This window comes from Gavia stellata, chromosome 1 (assembly GCF_030936135.1).
Source record: "Gavia stellata isolate bGavSte3 chromosome 1, bGavSte3.hap2, whole genome shotgun sequence".
Lineage (NCBI taxonomy): Eukaryota > Metazoa > Chordata > Aves > Gaviiformes > Gaviidae > Gavia > Gavia stellata.
This window is the reverse complement of record NC_082594.1, coordinates 41,741,432-41,766,868: the sequence shown is the minus strand read 5'-3', so window position 1 is coordinate 41,766,868 and position 25,437 is coordinate 41,741,432. Positions and strand designations below refer to the sequence as shown.

Below are 25,437 nucleotides of genomic sequence, written 5' to 3'. Positions count from 1 at the left end.
ATTGGGCTTCTCTGTTATCATTGCAGTTATATGAGTATGAGGGGCACAAATTGGAGATAGACTAGTCTTTTTTTCTTTCACCCCCCATGTTGGAGGAAGAATAAAAAAACAGCCCAAACACCCCTAGGGATACCTCAGGTTACAGTCCAACAATATGATTGCAACATATATATACATGCCTGATCAAGTAGATATCAAGTAGATACTAATTTAGCTATGGCAATGTTGTGTTCAGTGTGGGCTGAAATATTCTTACCCCTCATCCTTTGGGAGCTTGGGTGGACTGGTCTAGCAGCTGGATTGTCCTCAGCTCATTCCACTACCATCATTTCCCAAGCTGCTTAGATTATATTTGGGGTCTAATTGCAGTTGCACCTGGGACTGTGGTGTAGGCATATGCTCAGAAACAGTGGGAACATAAATTGTTAAATTTGGAAGAGAAATGTGTTTTAAACTTCTAGTAAGGAAAGTATAGATTTCTATTTCAGTGTTGGGTTTGGTCTGGTTTTGTTTTGTTTTGTTCTGGGTTTTTTGAGGGTTTTTTCCCTGGAACAAACAAAACAGGAAGGATGTAGTTGAATGTTTCTTTGGCTCACCCAGTTGTGTTTTTAAGAATATGATCTGTATTTCTCTGGATTCCTCTATCCCTTCAGACCCCTTTGTGTATCTGAAGGTACATTTGTCTAGGACAGGAAGGGAAAAATTTAGGAAGTGAAAATAAAATATTGATAATTGATAAGAAACACAAAGGGGTTTCTTTTTGTGTGTGTTTTGTGTTTGATTACTATAAGTGACTGTGTTAAATGCTTGGAGGTTTACAACTTCAAGAAAAATTAAAATCTCTGTTTCTCTGTACTTACAAACCTGAAGTGCATTCTATGAAATACAGATTATGAGGCATACTCACTTTCTCTGAAAATTTGATAAAATTTCTCTGCCCCTCAAAACTCAGTCTTTTCTTGCATTTTATCACCTTAGTGCAGTCAGACATTAGTGCAGTTCTCTTATCTGCCTTTTTTATTGCATTATTAAATGTTCTTCTCAGCAAACCCTGTTTGGCAACAGCTTTACTGCATGCTCAAATAAAAACCAGTGTGGAACAGCATACGAACACAGTGTAATATATTAAAGTGTGAATTAGGAACTTTCAAACTGAGTTTTCTGCCTTGCCATTCATGGATATCTATACAGAGATCCTATTTTAATTGATGACAGTGTTTGCTTCTCTTTCTTACGTACTTGTTTGTATAGTGAATAAAGGATAAAAAATGGGGATCTGTCCTATCTGTAATAGAATGTAAGGTTTTGTAATAATGAGTGGTAAAAATATGTATTTCCTTTTTCATTTTCTTTCCAACGCAAAGTTATAGAAGTCTTCTATTTAATATACTTTTTGATCTTTTCTTGAGAAATAAAACTGTTACAGGATATTTGCCTTTTGCTGGTATGGTATCTAGGCAATAATAATTACAGATTAAACATTTCAGTTTTTTTAATATTGAGATTCTCATTACTTTGCAGTTGGGTATGTATCATTAAACACCACACCTCAGAATAAAGTGTGAATGGTTATTATTGTTGTCTTATTTTAAAAAAACTACTTCCATGAAGAGTTTTCTTTTTCATTTTTTAAATAAAGGATTTAATTGATCTTATGTTTTGTAAAAACATTTAACAAAATTAATTTTGGAATAAAAACAAACTTTAATTTTATTTATCTCAACCAGATAAATAAGGAGTCCACTGATCATGATTAATTATCACCAGTCTGAGTTAAGAATTCCTTTTGAATTCCATCTCCCTGAATTGCAATTCAGAAACATGACTTAGAGATTTTCTCTGAAAAAAAAAAAAAAAAGAAAATCACCCTCTATCAGTATCGCCATTGAAGTAAATGACTGTGTCTAAACTGATATACGTGGGATACTTCCAGCTTGGGGTGAACGTTTTGCCATATCTCATTTCTGTCAAAGGATGGGACCTCAGTAGCTGCACATATAGTTTTCCATGAGACCAACACAAATTTTACTCAGTCTCAACACAGACAGTGAATCTTTCTGAAAGGAGGATTTCTTCTGTGGTTGAAGGTGGCTAAATCAATTCCTTATGACTGGAAGAAATAGGAGACACTATTCAGAAGAACTGAAACCAGATCATTACAAACAGAAAGGGAGCTCTATGAAAGGTTAAGCACATATGTAAACGTTTGTCATAACGGGGCATAATCAGGTGAGTCAAAGTGTGGAGATCATAAAATTAAAAATCCAACATCAAAAGGGTTCGTGCTGTGAACTCCAGAAGTGTTAAATCTTTTTGTAATGTCAGGTTGTCTTTTCTTTATCTAAGAATACACTTTTAATTAGGGGTCACATCACTGTAGTAGTAACTGGGTGAATCACAAGTATTCAAAAATAGAAGTCCTTGCAGATTTATAAAATAATGCTTATTTTCAGGAAGCTTAATGGTATACGAAAGCAGGTGGAAAATTAATGTAGTTCAGTCTACATCTGGGAACAAATGGAAATTGAGTGCAGCGTAGAACTGGCTGGAAAATGGGGGGAAAAAATACTATTCTACTCCCCTCACACCCTTCAAGTGGGATACTTTTTTAGTTTAATGGATGTTTCTAAAGCTTCTCCTTCTTCCCCTGTTCCCTTTACAGAGGACATTATATATTTATCCTTTTTCACTCCTCTTCTCTTTTTCTCAAAACAATAGCATTTTTTCATTTTTTAGTAATTGTCTCTTGGTTCAGCCTGTGTCCTCTGGCAGTTGCCACAACAATCTGTATTTTCAGATGTTTCAAATGCACAGTTGTGGTGCTTATTCCATAGCTGCTACCTTATTCTGCTGAATTTAAAAAGGGAACTTCAGAAATATGAGTAAATGATTTACTACTTCCCATCACAACAATGTTTTTTCACTGAAGGTAGAAATGAATGAGTCAAAATTTATGTTAACTAAAAGAATTTATTTAATCTCAATATCCATCTCTTTGGATTAATCAATTAGCATACATAAGGATGGTCGTACTGCACTCTGGCCAAGAGCTGACCTAGTCTATTATGTGGCCTTCAATAATAAAAAAATAAAAAACTAGAAGATCAAGTCAAACATATTGTGTATGTACCACTTATTTTTGTTTGTGTGGGGTTTTTGGTTTCTCTGTTTGTTTTTAACCTTTGTAATCTGTTGTTTAAGTACCTGCTGGATCAGGTGCTGTATTTTATCTTTGTATTCTGTGGATCTTGATGGACTTCCATTCTGGAGTTATATGTGGAAAAATACTTCTTTTTGGGTTTTTCTGTGCATTTAGACATACCAAATCTTATTTTAAATTTCACTGAATTCAGCTGACAGCTGAAGTAAAGTAGCTGTTGTTTCTTTGCTATTTCTGTAGTTTTGAATTGTTACTTTTCATCTGAGAGGTAAAATGCATGCACTTAATTTCTTTTCTGAGGTACTTTATGAAGTAACAACTGAGCAGTATATATAACTGATCATATAGTAAGGATTTTAACAAAGCTTTTAAATTAGGCTATTTGATAACTGTTTTGAAATAGAAGACAAAATATAGAATAATTTTGTACTGTCGTTTTAGGCAAAGATTTTGAACTCAAAGTGTAAAAAATAACATTAGGTAAAATACTCCACTTTTCCCAAATGTTGTGATCTTAATTAAAATCCCACTGGAAGTCACATTAGGCTGTGTTTCAATGCAAGTAGCTGTTCCCTGTCACTGTCTTTGATGCTTCAGCTGAAGTAGTTTTACCGTCATCCGGTGTGCGGTGTATGAGTGTCTCTGATAAGACTGCTTCCTTATAGGGATGAAATCCAAAAATCAATGTCAGATGGAAATCAAAGTTCTCAAAGTTTGAAGGATTGATGGAAAGAGATTTTAATGAGTGCAAATTTCAAGCTTTACCTTTTCATAAATTTGACAGAAAGGGCAGGCATGAAATTCCTGAGTGCAGATGTCTGGGAGAGATGTTTGAAAATAAGGAGGTTAAAAAAAGTTTAAATGAAAATCAAGAGTAACATTTTGATGGAAATAAAGAAATATTTTTCCCATATTTTACCTGGAAATGTAACTCAGATTTTGAGGAAATTAGTATATGCCTGTACCTTTGTGAAACTGGATGATAACCACATTCCAATTACCTCTCAGTAATAAGAAGCGTAAAACTTAATTGCTTCTATTCAAGTAGCTATTTCTTCTAATTTAAAATAAATAAAAAATCCCACCACTCCGAAACAGGGTTACTGAAGACACCAAGTTGACTGATTAAAGTAGAAGACCCAAACAAAGGAAAAATATTTCTAGGAGATGGGGGAATTTAGCCTACTGGGTTTTTTTTTGTTTTTTTTTTTTTTTTTAAATTTCAGCATGGCATCACACAAAATATTCTGTAAGCTCAGGTTAATTTTGTCAGTGATCAACTACAGCCACATGGAAATAAACTCATTTGAATTGGTAGTACTGCTACATCCATATTTTTTAATATAAAAAATATTTTTTTCTAATAGTTCTATTATGATTTTTTTCCTGTTCAATCCAGTCCAATTTTTCTTTGCTAAAAATTGTGTGCTTGTGACATACATTGGTTATTGGCACTTAAGGAGCTAATTTTAAACTATGATGGGCAAATCAATGAAGTGAAAATAAAGGTAATATCTGTTCCTTCATGTAACAGTATCAAATGAAAAGTGAGTAATAAAAACAAAGGAGAGAAATAAGTTGGAAGGTTATTCATCACAACAATTGGGTTCCATAGCTACTAATTCTAAACCTGAGATTTGCCTCTTTCAGGTATGTACTCTGAAATAAAAATGCAGTTGCAAAACAGATGGGGGAAAAGAGTTTTAAAAAAATGACTGCAATAAGAAAACCTTTTTGGAGCGGGTTATATGCTCTACTGAAGAAGGAGCTTGGTCCTTTTGATATTCTGGATTTTTATTTTTTTTCGATAGATAAAATACCCTATGATATTTTTCAGTAGTCTGTGATAAAGATGTCCCTTTCTTACATGAACTTGGGCAACAGCCACGCCTGTGTTTTTTGAAGTACAAAGACTTCACAGGTAGTGAGAGTTTGAAAGAACTCTGCATGCCACAGGCATAGTCTTTTCCCAGGTGAGATTTAAGAGAAGAGCCATTTTGTACTCAGCTGCATGAAGCTAAAACTGGCAATGGAGAATCTTTATCCTTGGAGATTCCCAAAACTTGACTAGACAAAGCCCTGAGCAACCTGGTCTTGCTCTGAAGTTAGCCTCTGCTTTAAGCTGTTAGACTAGATGATTTCCTGAGTTCCCTTCCAACTTAAATTATTTTACAGTTCTAAACTGCAATATATTTTAAATTTTGTCATAATGACTGTGCTCAGATTGCATCTTCCTGATGCGACAGCACCGTGCCCACACTAACGGCCATAGCTAAATATTGTGCCTTAGCTATGACAGCTCAGATGTCTAAAAAACATTGAAATTAAATATGGCAGCTCCCCACGGGCACCCCAGAACCTTTTGCTCTATAGTGACTGGATCAGAGATTTACTTTCCATTCTTGGTCCTCTCTACATTTTCATCTTCTTGAAAAAATGCCCCTGCAGTCCAAAGGTTGTCATTTTGACTGGAGTTTGGCTTCAGCTAATTACATGTACTTGTAATGCTCAATGTATACATAGTAAGCTTTGCTGTGGAAGGAAAAAAAAAAATCACAAGAAATTGTGTGGTCTTCGTTGTTATTTATTAGAAATAAGATTTTTTGGGGAGATGAATACTTTCAGAGGATAGTTTCCAAATGCTGTGGTCACAAATACAATGCCAGTTACAGGTGTATTAGCCTCAATTTCTATAAAAAAAATTAACCTATCCTGCCTTTGCATTTTGTGTCTTGTTTTGCTGTCATAGTTGTGAGTTGTTAGTGGAGGAGCTAACTGGAAGAGACAAAAGATATGCATAGAAAGGGCTTTAGTAGGTACGAAATGCTTCTTATTGAACACTGTCAGAGCCTGACCCTCCACTTTCTCTCTACTACCCATACTCCACCATCTGTCCTTAGCCATAAAAAAAGGCTTTGCCAGTCCCTTTAAATGAGGAACCAAACGTGACAGCTCAGCTGACGGTGTTGACATTGGCAGCAGACTTGACGGACAGCACCAAACCTTGCCGTGGCCTATCTCCTGCTAATTAGCTGTTCGAAGGAACTCTGTGTGCCACAGGCACAGTCTTATTGGAAAAGGACATCTTTGCCGTTCGCCCTGACAGCTGTGATGCAGCTCTTCGTGGAGCGAATTGAGCATTTTTGAGCACGGAGGGGGAGGGTGGGAGGCAGAGGAGGAGGATTTAGAACAAGTGACAGCTCTGGTATCTTGCATTGAAGCTGTCCTGAGCTATAATAAACAACTAGATGGAGAAGATGGGAATCAAAATTTATAAAATGGGAAGATAGGTTAGGCATGAAACAAGAGGAGTGAGAGGAAGGGAACAGGACTGCCCCACGATGGCTCTGTAAGGCAACTGGAGCTGTATGCTCTTGTCATTAATGCAGGCTGAGGGATTTAACATGCAAACGTTTGTGATTTTCTATAGGTTGTACGCATGTCCGTGGATATTAATAAGGATGCGTGCCAGGAAGTCCCACAACTGAGAAAGACACGGAGCAGCACAGGCCTGAATAATTTATTGAGGTGCCATAGATCTGATGGCTTTGGAGACAGGCTGAGGGAAGGAGTTTAAAAAAAAAAAAAAAGAAAAAGAAAAAGTGCTTGCAACTTGCTCTGAGTGATTATGGGTGGGGATCGAGAGAGTTTAAGAAAATGCTCCTGCTGCTTTTCAAAGCAAATACCTTTGCTGATGCAGAAACTCTAAGTAGTAAAAGACACTTGTTATAAATTTCTTATTCAAGCTTGTAATGTGTACGCTATTGACACTTCTGAAGACAGTTGTCTAACAGCTGAATGTTAACTAGACGGTATAGAACTAAAGGTGTGGAGTTGAGGATGTAGAACATTCGTCTGAAACAGTGACATTTTCACTGGTGTATTTTTGTTAGTTCGCATTAATTTTTATTTTCTAGTGGTTTGCTTTTTAAAGGAGAGAGTGATACCAGACTTTGGACCTTTTGTGATGATAAACTATCAGTTTTAAACTTACCAATCATTTTATAATATGACTTCAGAAGGGCAATAGAATGCAAACTCTACAAATAATTTTTAAGATTAAAGTGGGTCTTCGATTTTTCAGAAAGTTGATCGCATTTAGAAGGTAAAAAACCAGTTTAGATTAAATAAGTGAAATAAGGATGACAGCAACATTCCTTTCTCCAGATCTCAGACTAAACACTTTTTAATGCTGAATATAAAAAAAAAAAAAGTTATTACAACATTAATTGATCTTTCTCTGTGTTTTCTAGAAGCAGAAAGATTAAGACAAATATTTTACTTGCAATATATCTGTCCTAGGCAAAAGTAAGGAGTGCTAGATTGCCTAGGAAAAGTTCCTTGTAAAAATCTTCCAGTATAATTTTACAACTGAGTGGATTAATTTGTGATAGCATTGAGATTCGGGATGTTCCTGCAAACTAATTCTTTAAGGTTTTCTCTTTTTATTGCTGATTACCTATGGGTTTTACCCTATGCAACTTCTCTTTTCTCTACTGACATATAGACAAAATAGCTAACACTATGCTAGAGTCAGTAGCCAAAAATGTCCCAAAGCAAATGTTTCTATTGTTATAGTAAAGAAACCACATATATGCTTATACACATCACCAATTCTTTGTTTTTACATTTACTGTCATGCTTGCTATTACCTCTTATCCTGCACTGAAGAAATCATCTTGAGTTGCCCCAAATAAATAACATATAGACTTAGAATATATATCAAAGATGATTTTCCTTATTTATATGTATATAAAAAGCCAAACCAAAACACTCAGAAAAGATGAACTTCAGGGACTTTCTCAATCAAAAAAATACAGATCTTTGCTCTACTTTACAGTGGGACTGCTCCTGTAATTTTTATTTGTGTGTCTATAATGTATCCTGTGCCACACTTACAGAAACATGCAATGCCTTATGGTGACATTTTGTTTATTTTCACTCCTGACTTGTGAGGTAATCCCAATTATTGTACTGAAAACTTTAGATATTCTTCATGAGTATTTGATATGCCCACATAACCTGAGGTTTATCTTTCAGATTTTATACAAGTCTAACAAGAAATGTGAAATAAATTTTAGTGAAAGTGATTTTGCTCAGTTAAAAAAAAAAAAAAAAGTTTAAGTGTTCACTCTAAATGGTTTGTCCATTATTTCTGACCTTTTTATTATGTTTTTTAATTTTTAAAGAATTCAGCATACCGTTTACAAATGAGTAGTTGTTTGTATTTGTCCTGCCAATACTTTTAAAAAATGTACAAGGTTAGTGTTTATGGGTGTTTCGGTTCTGGCTTATGTTCTGTGTAACTGATCACTCATCTTAATAATTTTAATAGTAAATCTTATATCAATAGCTCTTCATAACTGATTTAAGTGTTCATTATGCAACTCAAGATTTGGAAAATGCTTACTTTTATGTATTTTCCAGCTTTAGTAGTAAGAAAGATTTAGAGGTTTGCATGTACTATCATACTACTACTATTCCTGTGTTCTGAATTGTGTGAGTTTGCCATTGCAAATTGGTATTTTCATACAAGGGATTTTTTGTAACTTTACATTACTTGTGTATTTCACTAAAAGTGGACTAGCTAGCCTCAAGAATTAGGCAGAGTTGTGCCCAGAAGATGGACACAACCTGCCAGTCATGAAGAGATGACTTAGAAAGGACTTTAAGGGTTACTGTGTTTAATAATCCTGCTGCATGAGAGTATGAGCTGGGTGGCAAAGAGAGGAGAGTGGGAATTTTTAAGCTTGTTATGCTGTATAAGTGACAAATCAGTGAGGTGAAAGGAGAATGACAGTTTCTTTCATTCTGTTTTCACCACCAATATCTGCTGTTTCTTTACTGCTGATGTGACTGAAGGGCAGGAGCAGAACCCCCCTCTAGATATTGGCTATTAGACATACTTATGAAGAACAAATACATCAGTAAGAAATCTAATTTTTTATTTAGAATTTTTATGGTACTGAGTTTTGTTTTAATCTGGGATCTTTTGATTGAAGATATTATGATAATCCATGAGGCACTGATGCCTACTGCAGTCATAATCTTTCAGAGTTCTTTTCTCTCTGAAATTAAAATGGTGCCTCTGGATGCTGCAGATACAATCTGTTTGATGGCATGTCTATGTGTTTATGAATTTCTAAGAGATGAACAGGAAGGAGTTGTTCAGAGAAGTACAGCTTTTCATCTAATGTATCAGATATAGTCAGTGTCCATTTCAAAATCAAAAGTGTATGTATTTTCAATGTGGTCAATAGATATATATTAGGAATGCAGCTACCAGAAGCATTAAAATGCTTTTTTTTTCCTAAATATTGTTGTTAGTAATAAGTCATAAAGGGAAGTTTATGTGTCTTTTTTTCAGAAAGGGATTTTCCGTGTTTGGTTTCTCCTCGTTTATTTTCCTTTGTCTTCCCTGTGCTCTTCCTTGCTCTCAGTCTCACTTTCTTTCACATGTTCCTCTGCACTATTCCTGTCACACCTGTTGCACGCAATGTTATACACTGTCTTTCTCACATGCCTGCTTGCTTGCTCTCACACTTTCTCAAGCGTGCTCTGTCTCTTTCACGTTCTCTCTTGCATGTGCTCTCACTCAGCATCTTGCTTGTTCATTCTTGCACACTGACTTTCTTGCTTACTTGCTTTCTCTTTCTCTTGCCCTCTCGCATGTGCTCTCTCATGCGCACTCTCGCTCTCTCACTTTCTGTTGCGTGCACTGTTTCTCTTGCGCTCGCTCCCTTTCTCACTCATGCTCTTGCACTCTCATTTTCTTGCTTGCTCTTGTGCGCTGTGTCTCTCTGTCTCTCTGTCCCTTTTGTTCTCTCACTCCTCTCAAACTTATGTATCTTATTTTTTCTAGGAAGAATATATCCTTTTTGATACAAGATAGTTCGATCACCAGGGATAATACTGCTTTATAAACCTTTTTAACTAGATTCACAGGAGAGATTATTTTTTTTTCCTTTACAGTGTGCCCCCCTCTTCCTTCCACCCCCTTCCCCGCTTCAATCACATCATTGCTTGGAGGCAAGAGAGTATGGGGAGAGGGGAGAGAAGCTCGTTTAGCAGCCCTGGTAGACATAGGCATCAGAGTACCAATCAATCAACACACATGCTTTCCCACTGAGACTCCCTTGTGACCTTGAGGAGTGTGACAAATGACTTCGAGGACAGAACAGACAGAAGGTTTGTGATAAACCAAAAAATTATGTTCTTCTGGGTGATGAAGAAAAATAAAAATAAAGAGTGAGGGTATATATATATTTGGTTTGAACAAGACTCGATAAATTCTGTAACTACCTTTTGCTGTACTGGCTGTGGTTAGAGGAGTTTACTGTCATGGTAATCAAGACTTCTTCAGTAAACCTCACTGCAGTGTTTACAGTACTCTTTTGTGCAGTACTGCAGTACTTTACGGCTCTGAGCCCTCAACTGTGGCTGGAGGTTGTAGCAGTTATTGATAACAGATTCCAGAGGCAACATATCTCATCAAATTCACGTTGAGGGAAAATAATCAGCAGAGTGAATCACTTAACCTGGATTGACTTGATTCATGCTGAAATCTGCAGCATGTTAACTCAGTCATGAGAAGGTTATTATTAATCATAAATGTTTGATACATTAATAAGGGCAGCAACTTATGATCTGGCTGTAGATACACTTTCAGCAGATTTTTTAAAATTATTTTTACATACATTATATATTTTTACTTTTTTAATAGAGCAGTTGGAGTCAGCAATCTATGTATCTATCATGTATCTATGTATTTAGTGCACTATGGGAGAATAGGTGCATTTTCTTGTACACACTAATGTGTGTCTAGTCTTAGCAGAAAACAATGTCTGTTAGGAGAAGGGTGTCTTTTGCCACATTATTCACTCTTTGTGTCTCCTTCAGAATGCAGACTGGTATTTTCATTACTGATTCCTACCCATTCCATTTTTCTCTAGTTGCTTTGACCCTTATCAACATCACTATCTGTATTCGTCCCATGTTAAGCCCCTAGTAACAGCAATTGCCAGCCAAACCACTGATGCTCCTGGTTCCGTACTTAGATTCCTCCTCTTTGCAGCTCAATAAAAAAAGTAGTGACCACCTTCTTCAAATACAGACTGCCAAATATACATCAGAGATCAGTAATGCTTGTTCTCCATAATTGTCACTGCGTTCAAATCCATGCAGGCCATAAAACTGAATTTCTAATCTCATTACCAGAGTTTAGAAAACTATTCCCATTCCAACTTTCTTTCTTGTTCTGGGAAAAAGAGGTCTATTTTAAACAAATTTTGAGACTGAATTTTTTCTAATGACAGGCTACACTTTCCTATGCAGGAAAAGGTATTTTGGTTCATTAAGCTCAGTAACAGTACTAGTAAACCAAAGGCTAAATGAAAGGAGGTGGCATGTGTTTGGGGAAGCGGGCAGTAAAGTGTCATCATCCTTCTAATGATATTGAAGCTAGTCAGATTTACTGGTAAAATGCCCAGATCTCCCTTGTAGCAGCCATAATCTGGTTTATGTCTGATGTTTTAGAGTGCCAGAATTGCAAATCAGAAGAAAAAAAAAGCATTACTTTGTTGGGAGTTGAAATAATTTAGAGAAATATAATCGACTTTAAGGAGGAGTGAATGACATTCACTATAAGGTCCTAGAAAATGACAGGAGAAAGCAGTCTTTACTGCTTCAAAAGATTTGTGTTAAAGTTACCAACAAGGGATGTGTTATCAGAGGGCAGCAGATACATATCAGGAAAAAATTCAGAAAGTTGATTGTTCCTGTGGCTTTTAATGAGATCAGTTACCCAGTCCTGTAGAACAATTAATTTCTTCAGCACCTTGCTGTATGTAATTCTGTTTTGAAAGTGTTAGGCTCTTCTCCCTCAACACATTTAGCTGCACTTTTCATTCAGGTAAAGCCAAATTGGCACGGTGTAACTTTGCTGCCCACTCATCCCCTTATTTGCTCTAATGAGGGCCTTCAGAGTGGGTCTGACAATGGAAAATGACAGACAAGTGGGATTATAGATTAGGCTGAGGTAAAAAAAAAAAAGCAGAAAATGGTTTAGGTTGTAAGCCGTTAAGTATGAATTGTATTTACTAGATGCTATGCTCTATTAATATGAGTAATTATTCAGAAGTGTAGAAAGCAATACTCTGTAGCTTTCTATCCTGTAGATGTTTCAAATTCAAGATATTTTACCTGACAATACCAGAAAGTCATGAAATGGTTTTCGAGAGCTTCTGCTTTTCCAAGGAAGCTGGGTTTCTTACACTGGTTATCATGTTGAAATGTTGTCCACTTGGAATTAATTTAATTTAGTTGGATCAGGTGTGTGTACAGCAAAAGTAGTTAACTTAAAAAAACTTCTGAAAGTATCTTCAAGGACAGGGAAACATGAGCATCTGGGTTTTTTTATTAGTTTGGGAACACAAGTCATGTAGCTTTGTGTCTCAAAGAGATAAGGAAAATAGAACAGAGACTTGAACCCAGGTCATTAAAGCCCTAAGATAACACTTTAATCACTGTACCTATCCATCCTTTGGAAGAAGATTATTAATGCAAGTATCTTCATCTTCTGCTTTTAAAAGTCAGTTTTCTCATAAAATAGCAATACACCTCAGCGGAGAGTTTCTGCAGTTCCTGCCTGCATTTAATACAAATTAAGTAATAGGTTCTTTGTGTTATCAATGCCAAAAGCTTTTAGACTCACTTCTGTTTTGGTTTATCCCAAAAAAGAAAGGTTAGCACATTTGAGAATTTGTCTTTATATGGCAGAAATATGGATCCATTTGACTCATTCAATTTACTGTTGAAGACATGAAATACCAGAGCCAAATTCTGAGACAACTGTATAGTCTATTTCATGGAAACACACAGTTTTGTAGGCTGAATGCAAGGTCTGAATTTGGCTTTAAAACTAACAGTAACTCTGGGAAGTGTTAAGTATGCTCTTAATGTAAAAATAAGCACAAATTTATTGGGTGGAGGGGGGAGTTGTAAAATAAAAGATTTGAGGGGAGAGCACAGTAAAACCAGAGCTTAATAAACTGATCCTGTTCTTAGTGCTGTTGAACAAACCTGTGTGTACATCAGTTTACATAGATAAACTTTGCTGTACCAAGATTTAGTTTATAGGAACATTATGAATCACAGTGATGTAGTGTTTGTTAGAATGTGATATTTTAGGTATAGTCTAATTTTGTGTGTCAGTTATGCTTCTCCATAGATTTTATAACTGTGGAAAACCAGCTATATGTGGCAACATAAAACCAAAGCAAACAAAAACATTCTTCTTTTGTGGTATCAGAAATCAGATTTTGGGTTTCTCTTTTTTTCCCCCAACAAAGAGGTCCAATGACAATGGATTCTGTGTGGTGTTTTGTAACCTTTAAATGATTATTAAGCTAGAATCACCATGGCTGGGTAAGGGTAAATGAGTAAATAAGGAGGAACCGAGGAAGAAGCAGCCAGTATATTACCCAATCAATGGTGGTGACATTGAGTCTGAATAGAATTTCTTAAAATAGGTGCTCAGAAGTCATGAGACCACAGCTGGGGTTAAGAGAAGGATGCACTGGAGTCACTGATGGTAAATTTAAATCTAAGATATTGGTTATCCTTTTAGTAACAGATAAAAAACATAGGATTTATTTAAAAAAAAAAAAAAAGAAAAAAAAAGAAGAATCCATAAAGGTTTGTTATCTGTGTGTTCCTGAGTCCAGCCTTTAAGAAAGAAAAGAAAAAGAAAACCACTCGAACTGTAATGAAATTTTATTTTGCAGGCACTGGGCCCATGCCATTTCATTTCATTACCAGGATATGCTGAGCGGGCTGGAATCAGCAAGAACTACAGGCAATGCAAGCTGATGATAAGCATTTCATCATGGCCCTAAACATATTAAATTTTTAGCTATAAATTTTATCAACAGTATCTACATGGCTGGATAGCATTTCCCCCCTTCTATCTTCACCAACCCCCCCTGCCCTGTTCTCTTTTGCTCTGCAAATACAACTTGTACTTGACTGTTCTGAAAACAAATTTTAAAAAAATCAATAAGTAAAAATACATCTACAATTTAGCTAGTCCAGTAATTACCATTCAGGCTATCTTCTGTACTTACTGAAAATGGGAAAACAAAGTTAGAGCATGAGCAAGGGTAACAATAGACGAACCTCATTAGGTTTTGTGACAGTCTCCAGAAGATTTCCTCCTAAAACTAATAGCATATCCCAGGGGAATATTTTTCAGTTGAAGACCTCATTCCAAGACATTTGGTCTTTATAGAATACTGATAGAGAAATAAAAGGTATAAATCTAAAATAAAAGGTTGTATATTTGATACTTCTAATAATAGTCAATAAAATTTCAGCGATTTCACATGGCTGTAATGGTTAAATGGCCAAAACCAGAAGTATACTGGAGTCTACAAAAACATTTTTAACTAGATATTCCTGAGGATCAGGCTGAGGAGAAAACTTAATCGTCTGCATTACCAGATGATATCCCAGTAATCAATCAAAAGGGAACATAGAACTGTGAAACAGAGGGAGCAGGTGGTCATTTTGGTTTAGTCTGGAAAAGGGCTGGTCTTTCTGAGCAGTACTCTGGGTAGCTGTAGTAGCATCTTTAATGATAAGAGAAAGAAAGGCACGTATTTGAGAACTCTCACAGAATAACAACCCTGGGGCTGGTTAGAGGCTAATTAGTTTCAGAAGTGAAGACTCTAGAGTAGCTGAGGGAAATCCTAATTGTATTAATAATGAATTCTGCTCTTACATAGTGCTATAGTACAGTTCATCATTGGACATATGGTTTTAAGCAAATATGTTCTTTATGTTTTGCCTGATAGTTAATACTGACTGAGTGGTCTGCAGGGGAAGAAGACCACACTCACAGATATGTTGGCTGATGAAGTCAGCATGTCCAATATACTGATGTGACTCGGGAAAACCTGAAAATGTAATACATTGCTCCTCCACTAAGCTGTATAAGCTCGTTTTGAAGCTTGTAGCTGAAGAATCTAGGGGTCAAGAAACAGGTAGTGATGATAATTACAGAAGCAACTCATTCGTTATGTAGCCATACAGGGTGTAAGTAGGGAGAATGCTTCAAGATCCTGAAGAAGTTTGTAACAAGTGTGTACAGCTTCTCCTTTTTTCCCTTCTCATTCTGTATAAGGAAATTCAACCTGGTCCTCTATCTGGTATTTCTGGTTCCTATTCTTACTGTTTAAAAAAAAAAGTGTTTTCCTGTGGGGGGCTAAGGACTGATAAGCAGTGACAATTGGAAAATTAGTAGGCATATCTGGATTTTGTTTAAAAAAAACACCCTGTAGTTTGAGGAAAAACTAATTGTTACATTAAGCCTGGAAATATGGCTAGGAAAGGCTTTTCTGATGATACCTGCACCGTATTAATGTCATCATTGCTTACACTCAAAAGTAAAAAAGATTAATTGTTAAAGGAAAAATTACTGGAAAGCATTTCTGTGTCAATAGTTATGTAGAATATTCATCTTTTTCTTTAAATAACATTTTTAGTACTGATTTTGCTTCATTTTTTGTTATATAGTATAGCTTTTTGACTAGATTTTATTGGTACAGCTCATCCTGTGCATCTTGCAAAGACTGATGTAGGTGACATTTCTACAGGTTGCTTTGGGAAGACTTCAGGAAATTGCAGCTGCCATTGCAATTCTTGGAAGTGGGCAAATTGTTCTTGAAAGAAAGTAGGGAACCTATCTAACTTATAATATGGTTTTCATCACTGTGGTATCTGAGTGTTTTATACAAGTAAAGATAACAATAAAGGTTTTTCTCCTTCTTCCTTTCCTGCTGGGAAAAATACAACAGTGGCTCTATGGGACACCTGGCACAACATATAATAAATGATTAGAGCAGTGTCTATGCACTGCGTTTATCTGACATTGGATCAGGCCCTATGTGGCTACATCACATTTGTCTCTATGCAGGAAGTTTAGCATGTAAATGGATACTGTAAATAGGGAAGGAATTATCTGTTCTCTGTGTTATGTCCATGGTGGATACAAAAAGAAGTAATTACCTTAAACTGCAGCATTGAAAACTCAGGTTAAAACTTTCTTCCTATAATAGTAGTAAAGCATCATCATCTGAAAACAGATTACCTGGAGAGATGGAAGACTTGTCATCACTGAAGGTTTATTAAGGGCAGAGTCAATAAATATCAGTTAAGAAAACCGCTGACAGTGTTTGTCGTGTCCTGCAGTAGGAAACAAGGGGATGACGTCCTGCAATTCATTCTAGCCTTTTAATTTCAGGACTCAAAGCAAACATTAACACTGTTTTTTTCTTTCGATATGCAGTTAGAATGTCAGTTATAGGTGTTTGCATACTTCTGCAAATGGCAATCTCACTGAATTCTGACTCCCTCCCAACTGTATTGCAAATCCAAAGCTTGTTCCTTTTTTTTTTTCTTCCTGCTAGCTATTCTATCAATAAGTTCAAGAGCAGTAACCATCAGGTTGCTCAGAAATTCCACCTCTCAGTGTCCTAGTTCACTAACAGATTTCAGCTTCATGGCCAAACTACCTCAAAAGAAGAGGAGGCAAAATTTAAAAGACTGTTTCTTTCATAAAAACGTTTTGGTTTTTCCTTTCACCTATGCCATATTAATAAATACTTGAGCTGTGTCTTCTTCCTACTCTTTCAAGCATCAACAAGGAAAAATTCCTTCCAATAGAACCCAAGACAAGAAAACTTTATGAAAAAGTAGGTGAAAATTTCAGGGAAATAGAAGGTGACTAAATTTAGAGTGGCAAGGGCAAAACAAAAAATTATGTAACCCTATCTCATAATTTATTTGTAAGTCTTGCTTCAGAGCCCCAAAAGATCTTTATTCTATATGTCCTTTGACTTTACTGGAATTCTTTTCAATTAAGATACAGATGAAGACCTGTGTGTTCACCATCTTGTGTTGAACTCTTGACATACATAAAGCTACTCTTTGAAATATAGAAAAAAAACCAAATTAAAAAATAAGTACTTTTTAATGATAAAATTCTTAAGAAACTGAAACCAATTATTTGGTTCAAGAATATTTAAGAAAATAAAATACATGAGAAAATAGTTTCATGTTTTAAGATGTGAAAACCCTAAGTTTGCCTTAGACTAGCATGATCTTTATTATTCATTCAACCTCTTCCTAAACTTTCCTCTCCTCATTTCTTTCTTTTTATTAATATACTGGTCTAGCATTAATTTCTCCTTTCTGTTATTTCTGTGATTTTCACAAAGGCAAATTAAATCTGTTGCATGACAGCATTATGCGACAGTTCAGTAGTTTCACAATTCCTACAAATATTCCAAGTCTATTGCTGTCATAAGTGATGCTCTTCTGTGTGACTTTCAGAGAGCAAAAGCTTTTTATAGGCAGCTGTGCTAGTAGTCCCATTCTCAGTTCTTCAAGTGTGCACATTGGAAGAATTCTGTTCTGGTACGCCGAAACTCACAGAGAAACCACCTCATGCCCGTCGTGGATTGTACACCTCCTGATGTTGTGCAGTCCAAAGCATCTTCAATTTCCACATGCTTCTGCTGCACCTTTTGTCGCAGAACTTGTTTGTTTTTATTCGCAGTGAATGGTCTTAAAACCAAGGCATCTATATATATCTGCAATTTCATGAATTTCTCATTATTATCTTAAGTTTCCTTCTGTTTTCTTAACAACATCTTTTGTTCTGTGTTACTGATGTTACCATTCTAATAAACATAGATTTTTAAATAAACAACTAGAATTAGATTTTTTAAGACAATTTCAGTTTCCTCTGTTTGTATTGCTTTGTAATGATATAATTTTCCATATGCTGTTTTTAAATATTTAAAGCTACCTGGCAAATATCATCGCTAATTTGTCCTTCTGCTCATTGCTGCTCTCATCAATGCCATTTGATGAGTTATAAGGAAGTGTTATTTTGTGGAACAATACAGCCTTAGACAAATGAAGCTATTTTGCCACTCTCCAAATGCTGTTATTGTTTACTTCCAATGAAAGTGCTTTGAGTTGTGGAAAAGAAATATGAAGTTATGGAAACAAAGTGCAATGGATGGTGGCAAACCAAATCATCATCTTGCAGGTTGTCAACCATCCATATTTTATCTGATAATTTGGAAAATGTTGGCCTCTCTCTGTCTGTGTCTATGCAAAACTCATTTCTAGATTAAAATAACTATTTTTAGGTCATAAATCCTAAAACAGTTGTTGCCAGCCTTCATTGATATATTAATAATTCTGTTCCCCTTCTGCACCCCCTTGCCTTCAATATCCCCCTACCCAAAATATCCCATGGAGATGCAAATTATGGTATATGAGCTACAAGCCTCTTGTCAGTATGGTTATGTGGTATTTTCAGTTACCATCTATCTAACCTTATTCATTCATGTCCTGGAGTTTCTAAACAAGTAGTGCAAAATACTGATAGTGTTGTTAGATGTTGAGAGAAGCTATATAGACACAACAAGCATTTTTCTTTGCCTTCAAACATTACTTAAAATACGGCTACCATCTATCTGTCATACAGCAGTGACTGAACATCAGTTACCTATTTTTACCCTTTCTACCCTTTTTAAAAAGTTTAGTAATAATAATAATATATAAATGTAATAATAATCATAATAGTAAGATAGTAATAATAATACACGAGTCTTGACATTACCTGCTGCAACCTCCTGACTTTCTCGACATCCCTCCTGGTGCAATCTCAAATGTACTGAGTAAAGGGGGATAGTAACTTGTAGCTACAGTGCTCCTAATAAATGCAGCTTGCCTTATTTGCCATGAGATGCACATTCCACCTGACATCAGCCATAAACTTCAGACCCCCTTTAGCAGGGCTGTTATTCAGGCAACTGCTTTCTGGTCTACATGGGGTTGTTTCTTAGAACTTTACATTTTCCTTTCTTGAGCCTCCTAAGTTTTCTGTTGGTCTAGTCCTCAAGTTTATCCAGGTTCTTCTGGATCAAGTCTCTTCTATTTGTTGTGCAAAGCACTTGCCCAACATTTCTGCCATCTTCAAACTTGAAGGTGCGGTCTGTGTCATAGCCCAGTCTGTAAATTAAGTTATTGAACAATATGGGACCACATATCAACGACTGGGATAACCTGCTTGTTACAAGCTGTTAGCCAGATGCCTGGCATTTGGTTTCATGGCAATGCAACCAACTTACATCCCACCTAACAATCCTTTTTTCTAGTCCATCCTTCTTCAGCTTTCCTATGAAGAAAGTGTGGGATGTTGTATCTACAGGCTTATTAAAGTCAAGATAGGTTACATCCACGGCTCTTTGCAGCCAGACATTTCATCAGAGGTATGAGGTTGGTCAAGCATGACTTACTATTGGTAAATCCATGTTTCACATTTCTGATTACTTTCTTGTCCTCATGCGTTTGAAAATGGATTCCAGGGAGACATATCCCATGATATTTCTATAGTCAGGGACCTAGCTGAGGCTCATATCATTATTCTCTGGATCATTTTTCTTGCCTTTTTAAGGATGAATGTAATGATAGCATTTTTACAGCCATCAGGGACCTCATCTAATTGCCATACAAGTTACATACATTGGACTACAGCCACATCAGTCATCCCTTACACCACTCTCAGGAGAATCCTATCAGGTCTTATGGATTTGCATACATCCAACTTGTTAATATTGTCCATAAGATTTTGTAAGTTTTTCTTCTGCTGTCAATAATACACCATTTCTTGCCCATTAATTGTGTTGTAACTTCCCCTTCTTTTGAATTTGATACAACTGATTTTTTTCTTGTATTTAGGTAAATTGATCTTAGCAATTCATTTCCACAGTAAAGCTGTTATCTTGAATGATGTTGTGGCTAATGTTCTGGATTCAAGAAATTGGCTCTACAACATCGTTTCGCATATAAAAATAATGTAATTCATTCATGGGTAGGTTCTCCTTCTGTTATACTACTTCTCTTTTGTCTTTCTTTCTTTCCCCCTCCCTCTCCAAGGCTGTTTTCCATACAAATTTATTTAAATCACAGAATCATTAAGGTTGAAAAATACCTTTAAGATCATCAAGTCCAACCATCAACTAACACCACCATGCCCATTAAAGCATGTCCCGCAATGCCACGTCCACACGTTCCTTGAACACCTCCAGTGAGGGTGACTCCACCACCTCCCTGGGCAGCCTGTTCCAGTGTTTCACCACTCTCCCCGTAAAGAAATTTTTCCTAATACCCAGCCTGAATCTCCCCTGGTGCAACTTGAGGCCATTTCCTCTCGTTCTATCACTAGTTACATGGGAGAAGAGACCAACATCCACCTCTCTACAACCTCCTTTCAGGTGATTGTAGAGAGTGATGAGGTCTCCCCTCAGCCTCCTCTTCTCCAGGCTGAACAACCCCAGTTCCCTCAGCCACTCCTCATAAGACTTGTGCTCCAGACCCCTCACCAGCTTCATTGCCCTTCTTTATGGTCACAGATGTAATACCTTCTTAAATTCTCTTAGTCAATTGTTATAGTTCAATAATCCAGTGTGCACAGATCAAACTCAAGCTGCTGATTTTGGATTAGGTGTTACTCACCCTGGGTTGCTGTTCTCACTGCTAGCAAAATATAATTGATTGATTTGCAAGGCAAGGCAGTAAGATTTCATGTGTCTGGCATAGGTGCAATAAGGAGATTTCTAAGATGTCTGGAGAGACAGAACATAATATGAAGAGAAACTGAAAACTGAAAAATAGGTTAATTTCACTGGGACAAGAAGGGGATTGATATATTGGGGGCATGGGAAAGGTTAGATGCCAAAACTACTAGAAGAAATTTAATGCATAATACTATTAATAAAAAATCACCCTAAAAATCTCATAGTTTCATCCTTTCTTTGCCACCCCCCCCCCCACCCCCCCCCCCCCCAATGTCCTTTGTAGGAACCCTTGCCAGTTACAGCAAAACTTTCACTCTGGCCAACACTTAGACATTTTCAGTGTATTTCAGCATTGCTGGCATCTTTCCTAAAAGTGAAAACTGTGGCATTTTTATAACAAGACAAAAATGAAAGAGGAAAAAAGTGCCCAATTCACCCATTTCTCTGTGTGGATGTTTCACATTTGTGGTTTTAATGCAATTAATCAAAGACCAAATGCATTTGTATTCTCTGAATGGTTCGGGAATACTTTCATATTTTCTCAGTGTAGCAGTGTGAAATCATGCAGGATGCCAATGGATAATAGTTCTGAGAAAGATATTTTTCATGCTAGGACAGTTCTTATGGGTTTTGTTTTAGATGATGGATTGCAAGTTCTCAGTCATTTGCAAGCCACAGGCTTTACAGGTGCTGTCTACATTATCAGATTTCTCACTCAGTTTGAAAACCACAGCATTTTAATTGAAAGGAATGCTAGACCTTCCTGCTGTATCAATGTGGGAAGGTTTAACACCTAATCCAAAGACTCTGAGAAATAACCTTCCCATTTCAGAAAAATGAACAAATACAAATGTTTTTACCTTAGTAACCAATGAGGCTGAAAGGTGAGTTGGCACACATTCAAGTGCAAAATATCAGTGAACCCTGTGCTACAAGGAACTCTTTTTAAATTCACTGACTTGGAAGAGATTGAATATCTGAGGCTTAGTAACGTCCAACATTGGCGTCAGTCTCCCTAGGACTGCCATAAAAATACTTTCTCCTTTGAGGCTAGTTTCAGTGTATGACAGAGATTACTGGATCTGTTTCAGTAAGAGGAGGGATCAGAGCAAGGGAATTGGGCATTTGTACAGCAGAAGCTGTAAGATCAGATGGTTGCAGCTTATCAAATGATGGTGTTTAATTTAGCTCAGATCTCACACAGTGAAACAAACCTCAGTAAGAAGTGAATGCTTTAGGGCCTTGACACTGTGAAATGTCTTAAGATAAGCAATATGTTGGATTTAAAAATAAAATAGGGACTCTATTTACATCCATATTGCCTTTTACAGTGGTTGAAAATACTGCCATTTCCAGTGGTTGGAAAGTTACTTTTAGAATGGTAACGTACGCATAGTTTATACAATGTTTAGGCATAACTGCAGATGTACGGGTTTTGTAGGTAATGAGTTTAACTTCACAGGCTGCTGCTGATGTTCTGGCTCCCCTCTTCCAATCCCTGTTCTAAGGACCTACCTTTGACAAGTTATTTTCACAGGCACTTTTGGAAAAGCCAAAAGCTTATTTTAGTTGAGAGGGAAGAAGATCTGTGCAGATTTCTGGAAATGTGAAAACATTCTTTCAATGGTTTATTTTTCAGATACATTTATTATGTAAGTATACATTAATGTTTCTAGGTATATTCAATGTTTGTCATTATGGCTTTTATGAAGACATCATCATTTTAATAAGTATGTGTAGATGATAAGGCTGACACTGATTCGGGGAGAATGACTAACAGTGAGATTGAAATACATCTGGAAAAGTGTCAGGTTTTGGATCTTCGCCTAAATAATCCCTAGTATTGCATAATCTGGGTTTTTCATAAGAAAAAAAAGAGATTTAAAAAAAAGGTCTAAATCAGAAGTTTTGACTGCTGGTTTCAGGTGACATCTGAAGTTTTATAAGACTTACAGAAATGTACTTACTCTGAAAGTTCAGTTGATTGTTTTGTTGCAAATTGTTCTTTCTGGAAAGAAACACCACAGTATGTCTCCAAGTCCTGCACTTAATTGAAGAAGTGGTTACTGATACAGTTCAGTACATATTCAAGGCAAACAGTTTAAAACTGCAGTGTTTCAGTTAAGTAAATTTTCTAGAAGTACACTTTCAATAATTGTCAGTGGTGGACCACTGACAGGAAAAATCATTACTTTTTATTCTTGAAGGTTCTTTTCTGTGTTGTGTTTGAATCAGGATTAGTATTAAATGACTCATCCATTTTCTTCAGAGATATATTTTAATTTTATTTTTTGTGATTTCTCTCCCATTAATGTGAAATTAGAAGTCACCTGGTAGACCCAAAGAGCAAGCAGTTACAGTTTACTATGAGCACTTTGTTTTGTCTCTCCTTCTTTAAATGCAATATAGGTACCTTTTATTGGTTTTATTGTGGTAGATGTCTGATGAACCTTTAATAGCTCCCAGGGGAACAGCGAAGTGACTACTTTGACAGGTGCTTCTGACCAAATCCTCTGGTTCTGTGGCTACTTGTTCTTTTAAATAACTTATTTTCCTAAGTTTTAAAAAGTCAAGATCCTGCTCAATGTGCCCCTTGTGGAATGATAGCTTAGCTTCCAACAGCATAAATCATCAGATCATCATTCCAGATAGTGAAAAAGTACTGGTGTTAGCTGGGTGTATAATAAAGCTGGTTCTAATGGGAATTCATGTTCATCTCATGCTCTTCCAGTTCAGGAAAAGAATACAGAATGAGATACAGCTCCTGTCATTTAATATTCTAGCTTTCTCTTTGATCTCTCAGCATCAGTTTTGACCACACTACTGCCAAAAAGGCAAGTTGTGCTCTTTTCCCTGCCTCCAGCTGTCTGTTCCTGCCACCTCTCTTGTGTCAGCACTAGTGATTGTTCAGCTGTTCTGGGAAAAATAATAATTTGGGGAGGCAGGTCTAGTTTTTAGTCAGTTCAAGGAACTGACATAACTGGTGAACTACATGATTTAAGTACTGACATAGCAAAGGATGTGCCCGGCAAAAGAGAAGAAAGTGAGGGCTGTCTCTCTGGTAGCAGCGCAGTCTGAGATCACATAAACCTCGATGAAAGTATAAAGAATTAAAAAATTCCCTTAAAAAAAGATTTGCCTGGGATTTGTAAATGTTTGCTGAACTCCAGAGTTTAGCAAATGGCAACTGCTACATTTTGTTGGTATCTGCCCTTGTACCCTGCTCTGTTACTTGCATTTTCAATTTTAGTGACATCTGAAGATTTCTATTAGAACAAGTGAATTAGGTAGTCAGGTTTGTTTTTCTTTATATTTATCAATGTATGCTGATGCAATTCTTGACTAATTTGTATGTATGAATTTGCAAGAGAAAACTAAGATTTTCTGTTTAGTTCTGAAAGTGCTGAAGCTGAAATTTTCTGAAGTCAACAGAAGGAAGAATGGAAATTCTTTTTACTACTCTTGACACCTTCTGGTGGTACAGTTTGTTTTCAGAGGAGTCTGGTTGTCATGGGAGACACAGTGGGAAATGTAGTGTTTTGAGCTAAAGACATTCTGTAGCATTTTTCGGCTGAACTCTGTAATAGTGAGAATATCACTGTGTGGACAGAATACTAAATTAATATGTTGCTACTATTTGTATCAACTGGACTTCTTAAAACCATGGTTTGTTTGGTTTTTTTCTGTTACTAGATGCTTAAAGAGTAATACTGAAGAGTCCAAAATATGTGCAGTTTGAGTCACTAAGTAGTAGCCGTTATTAAAGACAGAATTAGAAACAGACAAATCAAAAACACACCCTAAAGTCTCACAGTGCCTGTATAGGCTAGTTTAGCTTTAGCTAATTTCTTTCTACTCGTATGATCACTTTTATCATTTGTTAAAGAAACTATCCTGAATAAGTATGAAATATTGAGAAAAGTTGTGGGTTTCTAAATAGCTATCAGGCTGATTTTTAAATAATCGGAAGCTGGGAGAAAGCTTGAGGGATACTTGCTTATCTCTTGCTTTTCCTATGGCCAGCATGAATTGTTTGTTGTAAATTTTCATTTGAGGTCTGTTTTCTGAAATAAATAACTGCCTGGGTTTTTTTCCTCTAGAAGAATGACCAGTTCTGCGTAAAGCATGTACACAAGAAATTACACATTTATTTTAGACATGTGAAGGAATAAATCCACTGTAGATCCAGATAACTGAGTGTTCTTGCGTCTGTACTGGAGTCATTTCACAAAAGTTGTCAAGATGGTTGGAGACAGGATACTGAGCCAGGCAGGTCCTTGACCAGAACCATTATGGCTGTACTTCTGGAGGCCATCTGATCCAACAACCCACTACCGGTCATGTAGCAGATTCAAATATTTATAGCTGTTTGAGTTTTGGGGGGTTTTGGGCTTTTTTGTTGGGTTTTTTTTCCTTCTAGTTGGGGTTACTGTCTGTCAGGCAGAAACATGATGAGATGGGGTTGTCTTAGCCATCGCACCCAGTTATGTTGTACATGCCTGGACCTGGAAGCTAGGCAGTTCTCCTAATTTCTGCAATTCTGAAAAAGTGTGACTGACTCTGTCGTAATTAGGATCATAGTACTTACTATAGATTATGTAATTTAATGCTGAATTAGTAAAT

At 36.4% G+C, this 25,437-nt stretch overlaps 1 protein-coding gene across 4 annotated transcripts in view; it reads left to right on the top strand.

Annotated features, from left to right (window-relative positions):
- Positions 1-25,437, top strand: part of PCDH9 (protocadherin 9) — a 679,091-nt gene that overhangs the window by 256,681 nt on the left and 396,973 nt on the right. The window contains exon 3 of one of the 4 annotated variants that reach the window (XM_059821043.1): positions 7,701-7,722. The exons of the other annotated variants lie outside the window; for them this stretch is intronic. Coding sequence (XP_059677026.1) covers positions 7,701-7,722 — 22 coding nt within the window. The remainder of the gene's footprint in view (positions 1-7,700; positions 7,723-25,437) is intronic. 4 annotated transcript variants of the gene reach the window in all.